This window comes from Medicago truncatula, chromosome 4, assembly GCF_003473485.1.
Source record: "Medicago truncatula cultivar Jemalong A17 chromosome 4, MtrunA17r5.0-ANR, whole genome shotgun sequence".
Lineage (NCBI taxonomy): Eukaryota > Viridiplantae > Streptophyta > Magnoliopsida > Fabales > Fabaceae > Medicago > Medicago truncatula.
In genome coordinates this window covers 45,523,258-45,544,665 of record NC_053045.1, presented here as the reverse complement: position 1 = coordinate 45,544,665, position 21,408 = coordinate 45,523,258, and the positions used below count along the sequence as shown (strand labels likewise).

General features: G+C 35.3%; 3 protein-coding genes across 4 annotated transcripts; all 3 read right to left on the bottom strand.

Moving 5' to 3' along the window:
* Nucleotides 1-792: 792 nt before the first annotated feature.
* LOC25493293 (15-cis-phytoene desaturase, chloroplastic/chromoplastic) lies at nt 793-2,414 on the bottom strand. The gene has a single exon (XM_013601762.3). The coding sequence runs from the start codon at nt 2,253-2,255 to the stop codon at nt 930-932; it is 1,326 nt and encodes a 441-aa protein (XP_013457216.2). The 5' UTR covers nt 2,256-2,414; the 3' UTR covers nt 793-929.
* Nucleotides 2,415-4,590: 2,176 nt separating this feature from the next.
* LOC25493292 (mRNA decay activator protein ZFP36) lies at nt 4,591-9,372 on the bottom strand. Of its 2 annotated transcripts, none has more exons than XM_013601761.3 (4): nt 9,222-9,372; nt 8,318-8,965; nt 5,412-5,471; nt 4,591-5,284 (listed from the first exon to the last, which is right to left on the bottom strand). In XM_013601761.3, the coding sequence occupies exons 2-4, from the start codon at nt 8,951-8,953 to the stop codon at nt 4,832-4,834; spliced, it is 1,149 nt and encodes a 382-aa protein (XP_013457215.2). In that variant the 5' UTR covers nt 8,954-8,965; nt 9,222-9,372; the 3' UTR covers nt 4,591-4,831. The 2 variants fall into 2 exon arrangements, with proteins under 2 accessions (XP_013457215.2, XP_024638251.1); XM_024782483.2 differs by having other exon boundaries at nt 4,591-5,278; nt 9,222-9,371.
* A 58-nt stretch (nt 9,373-9,430) lies between these two features.
* On the bottom strand, nt 9,431-15,244 carry LOC25493291 (uncharacterized). The gene is made up of 3 exons (XM_013601760.3): nt 15,066-15,244; nt 13,991-14,119; nt 9,431-11,985 (listed from the first exon to the last, which is right to left on the bottom strand). Exon 3 carries the CDS (start codon nt 11,667-11,669, stop codon nt 9,759-9,761), a length of 1,911 nt encoding a protein of 636 aa, XP_013457214.1. The 5' UTR covers nt 11,670-11,985; nt 13,991-14,119; nt 15,066-15,244; the 3' UTR covers nt 9,431-9,758.
* Between the last annotated feature and the right edge of the window lie 6,164 nt (nt 15,245-21,408).

Below are 21,408 nucleotides of genomic sequence, written 5' to 3'. Positions count from 1 at the left end.
CATCTTCATCTTCATACAACCTTCATCAATCTTCATCATCTTCATTTTTTTTTGTTCTTTCAAAAATTCATCATTTCAACTTCAACAAAAACCACATAATCAAACCTTTAAATTTATAATCAACACCACCACCATCATTCAAAATTGGATCATCAACACCCATTCACTCCAAAATGAAACTTTCATCCACCAAAAGCAAGTCAGGCATACGAAGTTTTTCACCGCGCAAATAATTTCCATGTATGTACTCATATTGTATGGTCAATATCACTTTGTTGAGAAATCTCACGCCTGCCAAATGTGGACTTCCCTCATCAATTTGAAAGAAAAAATATTGGCTGCAACCTGCAATTTTTTTCAGTGTTGCACCATTTAATTTAAAACTACTCGTAATAATAGAAATGGTAATGAAGTCGCTTAAAGATTTGCAATTGATTGCTTTGATATGCAGTTTATTGCTGAACCTGAAATTGAGCACCAAATAACGAAATTCATGGTGAAAGAGTCATCTGATTGGTTTGAGAAGTTTCTAAAGCCTCGGCTTGTGCCTGGATTGTAAAATTAACAACCAACTCGCTCTGGCTCATTAAAATCCCTCACCCTCCTCCTTTTCACCCTCCCATCCAAAGAGCATATAATCATTAGTCCACTAGAACTAGAAGAAAATAATTTTTGTGATTTCCAAAATTGAAGACCTTTTGTTGGCAATAAAAAGTAGTGATCTTCAGTATTATTCCTTGTAGTGATCTTCAGTATTCTAAACAATGAATTTAAATGTTATTGAAAATCTACTTCCAACTGAAATGAACTTGATTTCTAAACAAAATTACCTTCCTTCAGCTGTAAGCTTTATATAGTAGTATTTTTCATATTTATTACAAAAATGTTACATGTACATACAATGTAAAGTAAGAATATTAATGAAGCAATTAGCCAAAGAAGGCTCTATCATTTAACAGTGATTCAGCTGCTCTCCTACCAGAAACCAAAGCACCGTCAAATGTAGCTGAAGTCAAATAATCACCGCACAAATACAAACCCTGTTCAATTGTTGGGTTTTTCTTCAAATTCGTAGGTGGACACTGATTAGGTTGTGCATACTCAATCCTATAAGTCCTCAAATGCTTCCATTCTTTTACCATTTTATCCCCAAACCAACCCGAAAGTTCTTGAATCACCTTAAGCACTAGCTCATCTTCAGACACATCCTCAAATAACCCAATCAATGATACTGAAATCAATGCTTTGTTTGGTGGTGCATATGATGGTGCTACATTTGTCACAAAAAACATGTTATTAACTATTCCTTGACCAGAACCGTTTAAAAACAGAACTGGATCACGGACCGGGATTTCATCAGGGTTCGCGGTAAAATATAAACAAACCGTACTCCGAACCGGTTTTTTAAAAACCGGGTTTTTCTTTCCCGGTAATAATTTAACCAAAGCAGGTTCTTCAACTGCCACGATCACTCCTAACTCGCCACTCAAAACGTCACCGTTTTGCAACCTCACACGCGGCGGATTGGAGTCGTCAAAATCAACGGAAACTGCTTTCGTGTTCAGCAAGATTGAATCTGACGGTAACCTCGCCGCTAATTGTTCCGGAATCGCTGATATCCCTTTCGCCGGAAGAGTATTTTCTCCAAGAGCGAGACACTTGAAGATGAAATCGAATAATCTAGAAGTTGTTTCGAGTTCTGGATCGAAGAAGATTCCCCCGAAAAACGGTCGGAAGAATCTTCCGATGATCGAATCTGAAAATCCTAGCTTCTTCAGTAAGTCGATTGTGGGAATTTCTTCTGCGGTGAGAATTTGTTCATCGGATTTTGTAAGGACACCGATTCTGGTGGTTCCGATGAGTAATTTGTCGAAGACAGAACCGATGGGATTGGTTAGGGATTTTGCCGAATCGAAGAAATGGCGAAGTGGATCAGCGACGGTGTGGAATTGGCCGTTGTAGAAGATTTTAGCACCGGAGTAGAATTTTTGGAGGTTTAAGGATTGGTAATTGAGGAGTTTTTGAGCTTCTGGATAAGCTGTGATAAAGATTTGGAAGCCACGGTCAAGGAGGAAGCCGTCAACAATGTCGGTACGGACGCGGCCACCGACGGCGTTGGATGATTCGAGGAGGACGAAAGGGATGTTCTGGGAGTTGAGGTGGGTTGCAGCAGCTAAGCCGGCGAGGCCGGCGCCGATTATAATGACGCCGGTTTTGGGGAGTGAGGAGGGGTGGGGGTAAGCTGGGAGGAGCATTTGGGATTGAATTTGAATGGTTTTGGATACGAAGGGAAGAAGATGGAGGGGTTTGTGGAAGGGAGGGAAATTGTGATGATAGTCATTTTGGAGAGTTAGATAAGGTTTTGAGTTATTTTTTTAGTTAGGAAAATGTTCAAAGCCTTTGATTGGTGGCAATATGACTAACTATGTCTCTGATGTATATCTATCTTGATAGGGACCAGGGTGCAATTTCTACTTTAATATTAAAAAATACAAAATGCTAACTACTATCTCCGTCCCTAATTATAAGACTCTTTTGAGATTCTTTTTTGTTCCTTTTTATAAGACCCCTTTTCTATTTCCAACTACATTAATTATTTCTTTACATACATGTCCTATTTATTATACATATTTTTGTTCAATCGGCAATAAATAGAATGTTGAAAACATAAGCCAACCCTCTTTTTTAAAAGATAAAATTGTAAAAACAATAGTAATTACAAACATATTTAATACAAATATCCATTATCTTAATTCTCGTTATTTTTTCAAAAAGGACTTATAATTAGAGACGGATGTAGTAAATGGCTTAGAATATTGTTTAAAGATTCAAAATCAACTTTGGCTTTAATTTTTATTTGTAAGATAGAATTTTCTTTTATGAATTTCGTAAACAATGTGCTTAAAGCAGGTGAGATTTAGCATGGGAAAAGTTAGTTGTTTTCCACCATGGAAAAGTTATTTTTAATGGTTAGATCGAGCGAAGAACATAGTTTTATCATAGACCCTCAACACGGTATTTTTTTTCTTTCAATATTCTTTGTCACTATTCCCTTTCTCTTGCACATATCTGAAAGAAGAAAAAAAAATCCAAATTTTCTAGTTCACCCAAATCTTCGTTTTAACTCATTTGATTCATTCTTCTCTATAGTTGAAATCAAAATCTATTCTTCTCAATTATTTTCTTTTCCCAATTTTTGAATTCCCAAACACAAAACAAACTACACCTTCATTTGCATAACCACTTCTATCCCAAACTCATATGATTTCTATATGTTTCCAATCCAATACCCTCAATCTGGAAAATGGGCAAAATCATAAACGTTCAAAATTTAACCTTAAAGAATTCTATTGAACATGCATTGTAATATTTGATTAGAATTTAAAAATTGTAATCTCATTTTTATCTCCATTGATTTATGAAAAATAAATAACCGTAGCTTTTGCCTGTGATTTGGGAATTAGATTTAGGAAAATGGGTTGAAGATGGATGAGATTTAGAAAATGGGTTAAATTTGTATTGATTTTTGGAAAATAGACAAGATTGTATGCTTCGTGAATTTTGGGTTTGAGAAGAAAGTGAAATTGTTTTTTTCTTTCTAGATTACGTGAACAGAGGATGAATATTATGAAGATGCAGAAAACAAATCTAGTATTGGCTGTCTACCATAAAACTATGCTCATCAAATGATCTGATGGTTAAAAAGCAACTTTCCCATGATGGGAAGCAACTGGTCTTTCCCATGCTAAACCCCACCCTTAAAGCATCATGATAGAGAATTTCAAATTTTATACTTTTTTTTTGGAAAAAAAAGGGGCCTAAGCCTAAGAAAAAAAGAAAATTAAATAGAGATAATTTTAGGGGTCGCCATCCCCATAACATCAGCTAACATAAGATAATTAGGCCTAGTTGGACACTGCTCCTACACACGCAACCTAATAGTTCAAATTTTATACTTAAGACAAAAAAAAATGTGTAAACTAACCAAAGATATTTATGATCGGTGGCTAACGCATAAACAACATCCAGCAAAACATAAGACTACTTATGGTTTGTTTGGATTTGTGTTAGGTGATATATTCTAGTGTCCCTATGCAAAATTCAATGAGATTTTAAGAAGTTGGTATTCCTAGCGAAGTTGGTATTCCTAGCTTCACTGAAAACGCGGATAGTTGTTTGGCTTAAATTATAAAGCAACTGATACACATCCCTAGCTACATCTTCCCTGTCCTTGACACGAGACGAGGATAGAAAGGGGAAGCGTAAAAATATGAAATCATAATTTCTAATAAATTTGCTATCTAGAAATGAAAGCTGGTTGTACTTACCATGAGGGAAATAGATTAGACAAAAACAACCACGTCCATTAGTCTAATGTACTCTTAACAACTTAATGTAATGAAGCCAGAAGCTAGCCATCCAAGATACTACTAATAATTGCAGTTATAAGTTGTAACATTCCTCAATTATTGCCTAATTTGAGAACTGGAGGGAGTTAGTGCAATCTAGTAAAATTACAATGCAAATCATATGCCGAACACGAAATTCAGAACTTATTAAAGAATCAGTCAATGATTCAGAAAGTAGTTGTTCAATCAAACCATTGCTGGGTTTTGCCTTTCTTGTAAAAATGTGTCATTATTTTGAAATATATACACAGTACTGGTAATCTAGTCATCAACTCTCCCAGAACATCATTAGCAGCACACCCAACAATGATTGTACTTATTTATTTATCTAACAAATGGGGGGAAATTATTCAAAAGGTAGAAAAATGGGTTTGAAAGTAATATCCAACAGATAGGAGTCTTTTTGCTAGTCGTCATGGAGATTACTGCCCCTCGCAAAGTGCCGCAAACACTGGTAGTCTTCTTTTAGTGGTCGGCTGATTGAGAATGCCAAAAATGTATGCATCAACTTCCTCCCTAGAGGGAACTCTGTCTGAACCATTTGGGAGGACAGCCTCAATGCCATCGTCCAGGGGTGACCAGTCGCTGATGGTGTTTGGATTGACAGGGGTACGATGAGGTTCAGGCGAAGTTGGTTGGGATCTTGCAAGTCTTGTGACTGCAGGTCCAGGTTCAGCTACTTCAGCGGATTCAGGAACAATACGGCTGTCCAGGCTGGCATGAGTGCGATGAGGTTCAGGGGAAGCTGGTTGAGATCTTGCAAGTCTTGTGACTACAGGTCCAGATTCAGCTACTTCAGCGGATTCAGGAAGAATGCGGCTGTCCGGGCCATACAAGCACAGTCCTGCTCTCATAGATAATCTGCCCATCTGTGCCTACACAATCAAGAAGAAATGCTATTGCTCAAAAAAAAAAAAAAAATTGAAGTAGAAATACTTAACCACTGATTAGGTATTTATTATGCTAAAGGACAAGGTCATGTATATATAATGTGACTGTTACCTCAGATTTACTCTTCATGGAGAGACGACTTAGATGAAGCTCTTCTCTTCCATGGGCAAACTGCAAAAGGATGATAGTGTCAGCATTCAAATAGCAAAGACAGACAGTTTAAACAAAATGCAGTTCAATAGAAGTACAATAATATCTTACAGGTTTTCAACAAAATGCAGTTCCATAAATGTTCTATGATAAGATCCAACTCAAGAATAAACAGAGAATATTAGTCTTAATTGAATCTTCATTGAATCTTTATTGTAATTACACGTAACAGAATGTCAGAGACCTGGACTCCACAAAAATTATCTTAATCGATACCTTCTACTGCTAACCACCTTATGACTCCCTTATATAGAAAGCCTATCACAACAAACAACTAACTTCCATAACTCACTAACTGTAATGTTAGTTTCACAGCCATCAGTTAGTTACAGTGTCATTATCTTCTGTTTCCCTCCTATCCCTCCTACTGTATACCTTCCTAATAGGAGATCCTAGTCCCCTATCATTCTATGCCACTTTTTTATTTACTTCAATTTATTCATGCCAAACACTAGCATTCAAATGTACCACATTCCCCATTCAGAAATCAACAAGCATTATCCGGCAATTCAACGTTTAGGTCCTATTTGGATAAATGGTTTAATTAAGCACTTATAGCATAAGTTCTTATGGTGCAAGTGCTTATGTATAAACCATTTTTATAACGAAAGATAAAATGAAGCCAAACAATTTTCATGAGTTGTAAAACTGTTTTTGTAAACTACCATTGAGGGCTAATGGAACTATGTTGAAAACAACTTATGACATATCCATAGAATTCTACATAACTACATAAGCTGTTTCTATAAACTCTCCCAAACAGTTTTACAGGTGCTTATGTTAGTAGATAAACTCAAATAAATCAATCCAAATAGACCCTCAATATACAATTCTACAGAGAGAGTGATTGGTGGCAGAATGACAGAACATTGCAGCAGTCAAATGTGAGTCTCTAAAGCTCCAAGATTCTTAATCAAACTATCTGGCCACACTTTGGATCCCTAGTATCATAGTCTGGTTAACCAATACGTGTCCAGCAATGACAACAAAGACTCAGACACTCTTTTGTGACTGAATCTGCAACTGCACGACATTCCTTATGCACTAAAAGGAACCAAAAAAACGAAAAGAAACCAACAGAGATTGCAGAATTTAAAAACCCAACTACGTATAGAACTATAGATGTCAAGGTAAAGAAAATTAAGAAGTAAAGGTACTTCTTCCTGCAGAGATCTTTAGATTACAATTTTATATATTTGATTGTATCTTTAGATCTTTTGAGTCAATGGGGTGCCCATATATTAATATCTTATTTTTCAATAATCAGATTGATGATTGTAATTAAAATTTGGGAGAAAATTTTCTGTGTTTTATTTAGAGTATCAATTTGCTTGTGATGCTCAAATCTGACTTATCAACTGAGAAGCCAATATCAGGCAGATCATACCAAAATTATTGCTCCACGAAATTAACCGGGTTGCAGTCGTTCATAGCATTCATTCTAGGATATGATGAAATAAAACAACCTAGATTTATAATGAAACAACCACCTTGTTTTTGGGAAAGTAATTTGGTTTGGGAAAGTTTCATTGATTGATTTTAACCCATCCCAAAATCAGAATAACCTATACTTGGAATCAGTACCAAAAGGCAAATTTCCTATCTGGCCCAATTAAACAAGAAATTTGTGAAGTTCACATACCTGACTGCCGCAGGAGCGGTGAGGGAACCTCGTAATTTTTAAGAGAACTATCTTAATATATTCTTCCTTATTGCACCGCAGCATTTTTGCTCACCTCACTCCCGATTGGATAGACCGGAGGTGCGATGATTTACTTCACGGAAAAGATCTCCGGTTCAAGTCCAGGATGGTCCAATTTATAGTGAGTTTGTCTTTACATTTAATTCATCCACGTTACACACTTATGGACATCTGGATGTAAGAGTAAAGTTCTCTCCGGTATATCGTAATGCGTGTTCTAAGGTGTTTGGATGCAGACACAGATGACATAAAAAAATTATCGATTGGATCATATATCGCACTTTATAGGTGTTTAGACACCGATAAGGATGCTTTAATGACTTGTTTGGATTCACGTTGCGACAAAATTTCTCGAGTCCCAATGCTTTCTAAACACAATTTCTGTGAGACAACAAATACTTGTTTCTAGTCAATCGCGCATTAGGTGAATATCCCGCCGTAATTCCAAATAAATGCTAAATCTAAAACAATCACGTTAGGACACTGCCGGAACTTTTGGCGAAGTTAGAGGCATAAATAATTTCCCATCAGGACAAAATGAACTACTATTAGTCGCAACCTGCCAGACACATACACCCTTATTGGAGTCGTGGCATCACAAAATCACAAATACAACCCAAGAAAAGGTCTCTAAATAGTCTTAAAAATTGCAAATCAAACCCTTGTTTGCAAGTTGTGTTTTAGTCCTTTGGGACAATCCTCCTTTAAACGACTACGGCCTAATAGAAATGGAATATTAAGTGCATGTTTGATATCCCGGTAAGTTTGCCGAAATCATGGTGAAACGCGGTGATTTTGCAAAAGCTATAGATACCAAACATGCACTTAATAGTTAATGCAGGAGCACTTTTACTTTAATAATAAAAACAATGCCAACAAACTTTTACTTTAATAATAAAAATAATGCCAACAAACTCATACCTTAATTAGAGAATACATATAAAGCATGCTAGACTAATAATAATAAATAAATAAAATCAAAAGTTTTTCCAATTAAGATAAATAAAATTCTTTAAGAAATTGAATTTACTAATCTAATTCTAAAGTCTGATATTTATTATTGCATCGAATCATCAAATTCATATTAGTTATGGCGGGAACAAACCTGGCATTTGGAGTTATAGCGGCAGTTTCCAGATTCCTCCCATGCTCTGCAAACCTCCTTCTTAAACAACACACTCTTCGAGGACGAAGAAGAGGAAGATGAAGAGCCTCTACCGGAAGAAGAAGAAGAAGATGAAGATCTTCTGTTCTTTCCTCCTGACATTGACCTCACCTGTATATCATCCATCACAATAACTTCCTCACCACCCTTCACTGGCGTTTGATACATCCGCGGCGACGAGAGCTGCTTCCTCTCCAAATTCTCAATTGAAGCAAGCGGCGAGAGAGACAATCTACCGCGAGAACTGAAGCTACTATTCCCCCCTGAGCTGTTGCTGGTACCGGAGTACGGCGGCGTTTTTGCTAACCTGTACTTACTGGAGCCGTAAATCGGAGAAGTGAAGGAGTCACCTGATTTAGCAGAAACCGGAGATACAGCGTAGAAGTATTTAGCGAGCTGCGACGGCGAGCCGGTAACGTCGAAGTTCTCGGCGGCGTAGGGTTGAAAACCTGGACTCACCGTTGTTGATTGGAGATAACGTAGTCCTCTGTTATCATCCAACTCGACCATCAATGGCGAAACGTTCTCGTTCGAAGTCCTCAACTTCGAAACCTTCTTCATCTTGCTGTTGTTCATCGAAACCAATTCCTGCATGTCAAAAACGAAGCTCGAATCACAATTTGTACAAATTTTCATTACGCGATTTTCATTTCTTGGAACGAAATGTGAACTCTCGTTAAGTTTTTCATCAAACTAAACTATTGATTTCAGTTCAGAATTTCAATCGATATAACCTAATTTCAATTGATTGCAGAGAACGAAAATTTTCCAGGAAAAGAAAATCATAACGAAATTGAAATCAAGATAGTGAAGGTTGAAAATTGATAGAGGAGAGAGAAATTACAAGCTCGAAAATGGAGATTCATGGCGGTTTCACCGTGTGGTAGGGTTAGTGCAGAGAGAGAAATTAGAGAGTGAGAAAAGAGGAAGAAGATAAAGTCTGTGTTTTTCAAGTGTGAGAGTTGTTACGAAGAAATCTCATATTTATAGTTTGCGGAACACGATAGTGACGCAGGTTTAAAGGCGGTTTAGGTTCACCGCATTGGTATTTAATTGAAGCAAAATAGAAAGTACTACAGGTTTTAAGAATACAATGATTTAATTACAGAAAACACAGAATTATGAGACTGTTTGTGGCAGTGGATTTATGTGCTTATTGTTTGAGATTGCCACGTTGACACCTTACATCATTGAAGAATGGAGAAACACTACAAACAATAAGAGCTTAATGGCTAATAATCAACTTATCAACACACAACAATAATAACTGAGTTACTCAACATGTTGCACAAACACTTATGCACAGGAATGGTCCCTACTATTTCCTAAAGTGAAATCTACATACAGCTTGAGAGTCACAAACTTGAAACTCCCTCTGACTTCAGATACCATCAAGTGCATTTTTGAGATTCCCTCCAAAAAACAACATGAGGTCGCCACCGTGAACCCTGCCCTCCGGCAAATTAAAGTCGGAGGCTTTTTTAGTACCACTGCAGCCGGCAGCAATGTTTTGGAGGTTTCTGTCTTGTGTTGGCTTATTGGCTGCCAAGAAGTTTGAGTAAGATGGTGATTTCATTGAGAGTGGAACTAACACCTCCTTGGGTATAAGGTGGTGATGTCTTCTTGTAGGTGTTTCCGTAGAATCATAGGAATCAGACACAACGCTGACGCCTGAGGAGGTGTTGTTCTCATAACTGCTACAGGCAGTGGAAGCAGAAGGCACAAGACCACGGAAAAGTCCCGGTGCAATTAGACTTCCCTTGCTCATTTCGCTTTCTTGCAACAAGCTGCAGTGAGCAGCACAGAGCCCGCTTTTTCCCCTTGCAAATTTCTCGCACTTTCCATCTCCCCAATTGCATCGTTTTCCTCCACCATGGGCCTTGCAGAAATCTGTGCTCCCTTGAGCACTCTTCCCACAGCTTTCAAACTTGCAGCGTTTACCCCCGCCATGCCTAACACAACAGTCGGTACGGCCACGTGCACTCTTGGTGCAACCGGAAACAGCACACCTCTTTCCACCACCATGAGCAACACAAAAGTTTGTTCCTCCATGTACGCTTTTTGGACAAATACCACCACCATTGAAAAGGCAACGCTTGCCTCCACCGTGGGCCTTGCATAGTGGGGTGCTTCCTTCAGCACCTTTGGTGCACCCAGCAAATGAGCAACGCTTCCCACCACCATGTGCCTTGCAAAACATGGTGCTCCCTTGTGCACCCTTTGAACATTCGCGATACTGACAACGGCGTCCACCCCCATGGGAGATGCACAGCCCAGCTTGCCCTTCAGCACTTCTGGTGCAGCCTTCTATCGTGCATCTCTTACCTCCTCCATGTCTAATACAAAGTCCCGACTTACCTCGTGCAGCTTTTGCGCACCCACCTGGATACCCACATCGCCTACCACCACCGTGTGCTATGCAATAATCTGTCTTCCCCTCGGCACTTTTGGTACACCCTAAGTGTTGGCACCTCTTGCCTCCACCATGGGCCTTACAATAAGCAGTACGACTCTCAGCACCCTTGTTGCATCCTGGTTTCTGACATCTCTGTCCACCCCCATGTCCAATACAAAGACCTGAAGCACCTCGAGCTCCCTTTGAACAGCCAAAAAATCTGCATCTCTTAGGATTGCTTGTTCGGTTCTGTGAACTTATCGCGGTTTCCTGAGGACCAGATGTGGTGCCAAGTGATTGATTTGTTGCACTGGATGGTTCGGGGCACATCTGAGATTTAGTCCCAAGAATTAGTTCTTGTGTCTGCACTGAAATTTCAGCATTATCCATTCTTGGAGCTAAAAGAAGTGATGGCATATAACCACCTGATTTCTTTGCTGAGGTAGAACCCTCATCAACGACAGGTATCATTGCATAATTATATTCTCCTGATGTCTGGCTGGAGAAACATGAAAGATTCACGTCAGTCTCTGTTGAACCCGAGTACTCCATTACACTTGATGTCTCATTTGCTGCACCTGAAAGGCCAAGTTGAAGAATTGATTCACATTCAGATGGCATGCTCTGAGAAAAAAGACTGGCTGATTTTTTCTTTTTATTAAACATCATGTCATTGTAGTCATCTCCATATGCCTTCGGGGTTGGACCCAATCCAAGAACCAATCTGCAGCCATCATCAGAAGCATTGGAAAACTCCATCCCAAGATTCCTCTCACGACATCCATAATCAGTATTATTGGTTTCTCCAAAGCCAATACCATTCAAGCTTAATGCAGTATTGCCAATCCTAAGCTCAGCATCATGAGGAAACAGTACAGCTTTCTTATTCAAATCCATTATCCAGATGGTTTGCACTACAGCTACAGAAGGTTGAAGTAGCAGAACAATTCACACATACTACTACAAGATCCACATACCTACCAGACTAGAAAACGAAACTTGAGCATAAAGCATCCACCGCTTACAAAGCCTGATGTATCAGCTCTGTCCATTTTCACTATATCCCAAAAGCTTCAAAAATTCTTATGATACCAAATATATCTTATAACGTCTCTTGGGAAGAAACCTTTTATAAGACTGGTTAATATTGATGTGAAGAGTTCTCTGGAGCTTCTCGTGCTCCTTGTGATTAAATCATTAAGCTTCATTAACCCTGACAAAGAAAAAAGGAAATAATTTTTTTTTTAGTTAATACTCATTGGGAAGAAAATTATCTTTTCATAACACACACCACAACACATCCATATAAAACTCAATACTACCTAGATTGAGAGGTCAGTTCATGTAATTGGAATAGGAAATGTCAAGTTTTAAATCTCACCTCAAACCTTCTAAATAAAATAAAATGACATACACATTAAAAGGGACTCAAAGGTACAAGTAAAAATATATTGACACACTAAAAAGGGTTACAAAGGTGCAAATATATTCGCAAGAGGGAAGGCATAGAGAAAGTTCTAAACATACTGGCATGGAATTGCAATGACAAGTTTCATAATGAAGCAGCAATTTGTCTAAACAATCCAAAAGGTTGAAGATAGTTGCACATGCAGATTGACTGTTGTAGCCTACAGCCTAAACCTTGGAATTGCAACATTGAAAACAAGTGTCCAGCCTACTTTTGTGCTGTCTCTGGACAGTAAAGCTCTTCCCCGGATGTTTAAGAAAGATTGGTTCATAAAGCACGACAGCACAGACTTCCCAAACATGAGGAAATGGGAGGAGATGGTTTGAAATAACTGTTTTGATTTCTTTAAAAAACAATTTTTCATACTTGTCATAAAGGCATACATGCACCAGTGATGCTAAATATTTTCCTTAACAGGCATCTATATGTATATTAGGCGCAGAAGGTATTTCTCTCCTATTAACAAAATGAAGCCTTTTCATATAGCTTAGGCAATTTGATTGTTTTAATCAATTTACTTAAAAAATAATCACCTTTGGATCTATATTCAATTCATGTTAAAAATTAGTGTAAGTGTTTCAATCATCCAAAAAATACCCAATTCTAGTGTCAACAATGTATTTAGAAATAAAAGGAGGTTGGGCGTTAGTTAGAGAGTGGTTATTGATTGTTTGAACTTTTGAAGAGATGGAGAAAGGGAAGGACAAATCTCTCAAATACCTTCCGTATACTAGCTCTATTATTGATCTCTGATCTGTATCACATTGATACTAGTGCAGAGATTCATTATAATTGTTTGCAATGAAGATTACTCTCTTGTTTCATGAAGATTACTCTCATCATGAAGGGAAAAAGCTTTTCAAATGAAAAATCAAAACCAAAAATAACATAACAGATGATCTGTCATATATCAAGTAGCAGAATACTAAGATGTAGCTATCATTTCAGCAAGCTGAATAAAATATGTGAATGACATATGCATTACAGACAAGATCCAAAGGTTGTTCATAAAGTTTTCCAAGTGTCACACGTACATTAACGCGTTAAAAGGTATCCAAGCACCAAAACTTTGATTGATTGTGAAAGGTTTTACTTAACAAATTAAAAATGAAAACTGTGAAGGGAGAAAATCTTGCACCCTCCAGAAGGTATCGTGCCAGTCAATTAGATAGTGACATATGGCACGTAAATCAAATTTGTGACATATGGCACATAAATCAAATTTGTGACATCATATCAACGTTGAAGTAAATTTCGATCTATTAGATGCATTACTCTTTAACGTACAAGAATCTTGTAAGGTCATCAAAGAGTCTTCCGAAAGTTATAACTCATGAAGAGAAGAAAAATCATATTTCAAAATAGGTAGTATTATTATGGAAGAAATCTTGAATTTCATTATTAGCCACAATGCGGCATTCATTAAGAAACATGACTTTGGAATTTTAAGTTGTAATCAGTACTCTCAGCTCAAAAATTTAAAAATTGTAATAAAATAACAATTAAACAAGTAGATATGAAAACACCATATTGTTTGTACACAAGAAATGAATTATTAAAAGGGAAAAAACTGATCAAAAGGTCAGAACATGAAGCGGTTTATTTGCTTCATTACGAAATAACCTCAAGTCGTTTTAGAAGAATGATATAGCTTTGACTTAAAACACAACCAATCGGGGGCAAAATTCATGCTTCAACAAAGACATTGATTAAAAGGTAACTAAAAAAAAAACATGAGGAGTTCTCTAACCTTTGCCGATCTGAAAGGGTATGATCCATTCCCATTTTCTTTGAATAGAGATCCGTGGTCAGAAAGTCCTTTCAGTATGTAATTTATTTGCAGAGTTTCCAAATATAGAAAAGAATGTTAAAGATGTACCTGCACGAAATTTGAACATAACAACCACTTCAAGCCTTGAGCAAGGAAGTATAAATAAGATAACAACTCTGGTCGGGGGCAAAAATTATCAACGTGCACGCAAACTATGCTACACTTCCTTCAAGAAGACGTTAACTATTGAATAAGATAACTTCATTATGAGATTTATATACAGCTAGTAATTATACTTGTAGCACATCAAGCACATAAAAATACAACATTGAAAATGTACATATAATAATTGCTATAAGAGAATCAACACTACTGAAATAAAATTTGCAACTTCTATACAACAAAGTAGTAGATCCAAGTAGGAAAAAAAACACCAAACTCACGCATTCTTTTAAATCTGAGATTTAGGATATTCATTTAAAAACCATATTGGAAAAAATGAAGAAAAAAAAACACCAAGGTTTAAGCAGAGAAAGAAAATCAATTAGCCTGCATCACACTCACATCAGAAAACAAAAACAAAAATAAGTAAATAAATAAATAAAGAAACAAATAAAATATAAGTAATACAATTACAAGTAGATCAAAGATTATAATTGTTTCACGAAATTCTACCATGAGAGTAAAACATAAACATAAAGAGTAAAAATTCATTCCCAGTAGCAAATCTAGTAGATTCCCAAACCAATAACAAAAAATAGTAAGAGAGATTCAAATTATATTCTCATATGATATTACAATAAAATCCCCTCATACACTGAATTCTTGAAAACTCAACAAGCCAGTTACATATAGTAGCAAAACCAACCAAAAGGCATAACAAAGATTGCAAACACGGTTCAAAAACCAGCTAGTTACAGCTCAAACAAAAAAGTTACACAAAGAACAATAAGAGCTAGCCATAGCAATAAAAAAAATAGTAATTAATCATAGAGCAATAAAAATTACTGAAACATGGTATAGGAAATAAAGCAGAATCAGAATAGAATTATACCGTGATTGTGAAAAATGAAGATGGAAAGTGGAAATGGAAATAGTATTCAGATCTGAGAATCAGTCTGTACCATTGACACTTCGAAGAAGACGAAGCAAAAACGCAAAGTGTGAAGGAAAAAACAAAGGAAAGAGAAGCACACAAAAATTCTAGAAAGAGAAATAGAAATGGAAATTCATTACGTCATAAAGCCTTGTCAATAAATAAAGTAGGGGCGGCTCTGTTTGTTTGTTTTTTTGTATTTTTCTTATTTTTGACAAATTGTCTTAAAACAATTGATAAATTAACAGGATCTTGTTAACAAGTGACCTGAAGATTTAAAAAATAGAAACAATTGATAACTTTTATGTAGAAAAAGTTACTTTTTAATGTTTAAATGTGTTGAATACACAAAATCCAAGACAAAGCTTCCCTTTTAAACTTCTTATCAAGTCCTCATACCTATGGGCACTTGGTAACATTTTCCATTATAATATTGTTAAGCTGCACATATTTTCTAAGGGTCTTGCTAACTAGTGTCCTGAGGGCAATGGTTAAGGATTTCATTAATATAAACTTTGTCTTGGAAATACAAGTCTTTACTTTTTTCTTATCAATGATCACACCACTTTTCGATGCAAACTTACTTATTTTAGTACTTTAACCAATGCCCCAAGGGCAATGGTTAGCAATACCCATTTTCTAATCGTCATATTTTTTGTGTAAATTGGGTATCTTCCTAATCTCTCGAATATTGTGGGATTCGAATGAGCGGCAAGCTTTTCTTAAGAGTTTCAACGTTGATGCATGCCTAAGGTTGTATTCCAAACCAAGACCTTAGTTAAGTTAGAAGAGACACGTATTATCTCTTCTAAGCACTCTAGGGTATAATTTGGTATTAGTTGCGTGCAAAAAATATTCAATTAACACACAAAAAAAAAGTTATTAAATTGGACATCTTCGTGCATGTTTGATTCCATTTTAAAGGGGTTAAAATTGATTCAAAACGTGCATAATTGATTCTAACATGTTTGGTTGTGTCGAGTAGAATTGATTCAACATCTGTAGTTGATTTTACTTGAAGTTATTGTTTATAGTTTTTTATTATATAATTGATTTTCACATAGAAATTTATAATTTCATTAACTTTTAAATTTATATACCTATATATCTTAAAAAAAAAAATGAATATATCCAAATTTCAAACACAAAACACTTTTAGTCTGAATTACTTTTAACTAAAAACAATTTTATATAATTAAGTTCTATTAAACTCAATTTCCATCACCGTATAACCAAACACACTCTTCATTTTGATGTTCAAATATAAATAAGTGACGATATTGATATTGATAAGTTAAAAGATCTCATAATTATGTATGAATTTTATATGGTGATATATTATCAGCAAACCAAAAAATGCATGTATTCCTTTCATAAAAAGGTTGTAAATTTCAATGGTGAGGAGAAGCTTATGAAAAATATCAAGGTACAATGAATGGAATGTGAAAATGACAAAACCGACCCTTTTGGCATATGAGGCATAATACAAGCGTCACATGCTAGTTTGCGGGGCATGTACCTTTTTGCTCGAAAAGGAAATTTGGGGTGGAGTTCCTTGACTACCCCTATGGTCGGCATTATGTACGGTTAGAATAAAGGGTGGTTTCGTCTTTTTAAATTTTTGTCTGTTTTGGGATTTTGTGTTTTGTTTTTTCGTTGGTGGAAGAGGAAGTTGTCGTGGCTCTCTAAGAACAATCACCTGCGGGAAGGGTAGATTCATGGTAATGATTAATCATGACCGTTGAATATGGCTCAAGTCAACGCTTTGATGAACGAGACGAATCTATGTATATAAAGTTGGTGTATGACGTAAGAGGAGAAAATCTGAGAGCATAATTGTGTTGGGTAGAACTAGAAGCAGAATAATGACGCAAGAATCAGTTTCCGTTTCGGGTTGGGCATCTTAGGTTTGCTCATTCACATTGGGTTTCTCGTTTTTATCCTCCAAACATTTACAAGTGATGAATTTGCATAAGGTACTTGTTTCAAAAATGTGTTTTTTTCAAGGAAAATACGAACAACTATCTTTGGAAGGACACTTTTTAAAAAATACTCCCTCAATCTCTATATGTAAGTCTCCTTTGATTTTTTTCACATTTCTTAAGAAAAGTTGTCAGTATAATTAATGTGTTTATTTTGTGTGTTAATATTACTAAATTATCATTTGTTTATATGTGTATTAAATTTGACTTTTCATATTTCAAGATTAGTTAGTAGTATTAATTAAGAGTATGTTTAGGAAAAATAATAATAAATGCATCTAATAATTTGAAAAGAGGTTTACATTTAGGGACAAAAATAAAATCAAATGAGTGCTTAAATATAGGAACGGATGAAGTAATAATATCTTGGAAAATGTTAACAAGTGCCTTAAGGACATTGTTTAAGCATCTAAAAGTAGTAACTTTTGCATTGAAAATTGTACGGTTATAACTTTAACAAGTGTTTGACTTATATTTTCAAAGCATTATTTCTTTTTATGGGTTCCTTAAACAATGTCTTTATGGAACTTGTTAACAAGACCCTAGTATATTATACTCCATCCGTTTTAAAATGAGTGTCGTTTTAGGTGTTTACACTCATATTAAGAAATGCAATGATTAAAAGAAAGAGAATGATTATTTTACCAAATTATCCTTATTAATTATTGGTTAGTTTTAAAAATAATACTTTTGAAGTAGTGTGCAGAGTATTAATTGGAGGATACAATTGAAAAGAAAAAGTTATTATTGCATTGGAAACTGAAAGTGACATTTATTTTGAAACAATTTTTTTTGCTAAAGCGTCACTCATTTTGAAACGGAGGGAGTAGGTTTTTTTTTGGTATAATATCCCAAAAAATTGCATGTTAAATTTTTTTTAGTTTAAAAAATGTTATTTTCAACACAATTTATTTTAGGTTCTTTAACATGTATGTCAATGACACTTGCTAGTTTCTAGTGTTAACTTTTTTTTAATATTAAAGAGTGTGTTTAATGTTTCATGGATTTTAATAAATAAATGATATTTGAACATATTTTTTTATGACATCAGGTATACTTCTGTTATTTCAACGCAATAACAAGAAAAAATGAATTAGTCATCACCTCGCCCTAAAACACCACCATCAAGTTGTCCTAACTATACCATCATGCCGTCCTCACAACCAATAACACCCTGTTACCCAAAAGCAATTAAATAACAAATATTCATCAGAGTAATTTCACAACGGGCATGCTACACGTCATTTCAAAATTTCTTAAATAGAAAATAAAACTATTTAGGCAAAACAACTTGATATATATGAAAACATAGCAGCGGAATAGTTTTCAAATCCATAACCTCATGAACATCCAACAACAGTCTATGGCATTAAAGACCTTAGCATAAGTCAACATCATTGTTCAAAAGACAATAAAAGGCTCCACATCACAATTCCAAAATTTGATACATGGAAAGGAAAAACAACAATAATATAAATAATAATTCCCATTCCCACGTGTCAGAGCCCTAGACACGACATTGAGCCACCACCAACTACTCAGGATCACCTGCAAGTTACCCATAGGAAGGGCAACATTTTCAAGCAGAAGGGGTGAGATTCACAACAATAAATATAGATATTAAAATCTTCAATTGAATCTAACACCCTAATCAACAAACACATCATCTTGCAAACATATATATATATATATATATATATATATATATATATATATATATATAATTCACAAGCAACAACAACATCATCAATATACCACCATCACAATGAATATATAAATACATATTCATCAACAACATCAATCATCAAGTAACAACCGCAATCAACAACTAAGACTCATGCAAATGACATGACAACACTGCTAAGACACCACCTTAGACTTCTCAATGGATGCAATATGCATGTGGTACCAAACAGGACCGAAGCCCTCACCGCTTTTGAATGGTTAAAGCATTCATCAGGACCGAAGCCCTCACCGCTGTTGAGCAACTAGTACTCCAGGACATGAGTCCTCTCCGCTGTTTTATGCATATGCCATGGACCTACTTGTGTATATCTACATACAACTGACCATGCAATGCAAACTCCATGTGACTCCACTTAAACAACATGTATGATTAATAGTTAAAACATACAATGCATTCCTCAACATCAATCAACAACCAACAAAGATCCAACCATTCAGAATTATGCACAATTAAATATAATTATGCTTAAACAACAACACTCAAACATTACCATTCATGCAAGCAAAACTGCACTCAAAATTGCACAGCTCGCCTCGCGAGCACATCTGCTCGCCATGGCGAGTTCACAAAACCACAAGCTCGCCATAGCGAGTTCAAGGCGAACTCGAGGCGAGTGAAAAATAGGTGCTCTCGGGAAAAATGACATTTTCTCACTCAAATCTCAATTCTAAGTTCCCTATTCATCTTTTTAACCTAAAACTTGTTCCAGTCTTCATTAATATCATCTAGGTACCTTAAACCATCCCCAAAACATCTTATAACAACTTTTCAAAAATCAAGTTTTGATCTGGGCTACTCGCCATGGCGAGTTGGTCTGCTCGCGAGGCGAGCTATGAAGTTGCTCACTCGCCATGGCGAGCAAGGCTACCCGCGAGGCGAGCGATGAACTTCTGTACGGGCAGAAAACTGGTTTTTTCCAAAAATCCCATTTTTCTTCCAATCACTCCCCAAATCAGTTTACAGATACATAATTAAGTGTTCTATGCAACCAGAAACTAATTCTAACATCAAAATCATGCTTACAACTTTAAAATCCTCATTTTATCATAAAACCCCAAAATCCCAATTCCTCACCAAAACCTGTTAAACTCAAAATCAGAAATCAGTAACTACACTATTGAAGTAAACCTCACCCTTACCTTAGAATTGCAGAAAGAAATGCACAACAATTTAGTTTCTTGAGTTCTACTTGCTCTTCCCTCCTTTCTCCCAAAACTGTCAGTTTCACATAAAAGTGTTTCTGACTCTAATCTTTCTATCTTAACTGCCTTCTCAACTCCCCATTATTACACTTAACTCCCTTTAATTTTAATAAATTCTATTAATTCCCCAAACACCAAAATAATTATTATTTCACACTTATTCTAATTATTATTAAATAAACCATATAATAAAATAATACACCACATAAATCACCCAAAATCACACACATATATATACCCACATAAATCAAAATAATTAAATATAACAATTAGGGCGTTACAACCACCATCACATTGTCTTCACCACCACCGAATTGTCGTTAGTGAGAGATATCCAGGAAAAGTATTTCGTCGAAAGAAATTAGAGTGAGCTCGCAGTGAGGGACAGATAGAGGTTGTGGAGAGAGAACTCATGATGTATGTCACTTTTTTTTATGTAGTTAAATATCACTTATTAATTTGTATTTTGTCAAGTATCAAAATTTAAAGCCAAATTTATTTTTTCGTCTTTTTTTTTTCCTTCTGTAATTCATTTTTCATGTTAGTATGTTTTTAGTTCTAAAAGAATAATATATTCTTTAAGTACTTTTAGTCATCACAAAATAAACGAGATTTTTTTTTTTAAGAAGTTAAATTAACTCATCCAAATTGACATCGGAAAGAGTTGAAATTAATAGAAAGAAACTATGATGGTTTAATTGTTTTTTTTTCCTCTGTCTTAATATTTCAATTTTCTCAATAAATAAACTAGTAATTTGAAGTTTCGTTCAAAAGTAAGTAATCGATAAAAAATTGTTTCAACAAATTTAAATTTGAATTATTTCGATTAATTTATTTTTAATTGAAATTCATTAGTTTTTTAAATACAACTACTGGTTTGGTTGTCCTAATTCTTTTTTATTTTTGAAAAGGAAAGAGAAAAACAAATACATAATGAATTCAATTAATAAGTATAGATAGTCATGTTACTGAAAGTAATCAGTCACGATGACTAAGAAATTATATTAGGTTAAACACTTAAATTGTCAATTTGGTGGCTTGCCCTTTGGTGTTACTCAAAAGCAAGCCTATATAAGACTACATACTAAAATGACAACAGAACCATTTTGGATTTTATTTACAACAAAATAGTACATGGTGACAAAACAAGACTAAAATTGTCCTTTGGCATTCATATAAGTCATTTTGACGATACTCTTTTTTTTTTGGTTTGTTAACCCTCGTGTAATTTTAGGGGATGAGTTTTAGTAATATGAAGTTCAAAGACGGATAAAATATATTCAATAGCTGTTTTCATAAATAATCGAACTTTAATTCTTTCAAATGATTCGTTCTAATTTTAATGTGAATTTATTAATCACTTAAACGAA

Bases quoted from the DNA above. Each gene is read 5' to 3' on its own strand.
- LOC25493293 (XM_013601762.3), bottom strand. From the start codon at position 2,255: ATGCTCCTCCCAGCTTACCCCCACCCCTCCTCACTCCCCAAAACCGGC.
- LOC25493292 (XM_013601761.3), bottom strand. From the start codon at position 8,953: ATGAACAACAGCAAGATGAAGAAGGTTTCGAAGTTGAGGACTTCGAAC. The intron at 5,472-8,317 runs GTTTGTTCCCGC...ATCCTTTTGCAG, and splicing joins GCTATAACTCCAAATGCCAG to TTTGCCCATGGAAGAGAAGA. The intron at 5,285-5,411 runs GTAACAGTCACA...TTGATTGTGTAG, and splicing joins CCATGAAGAGTAAATCTGAG to GCACAGATGGGCAGATTATC.
- LOC25493291 (XM_013601760.3), bottom strand. From the start codon at position 11,669: ATGGATTTGAATAAGAAAGCTGTACTGTTTCCTCATGATGCTGAGCTT.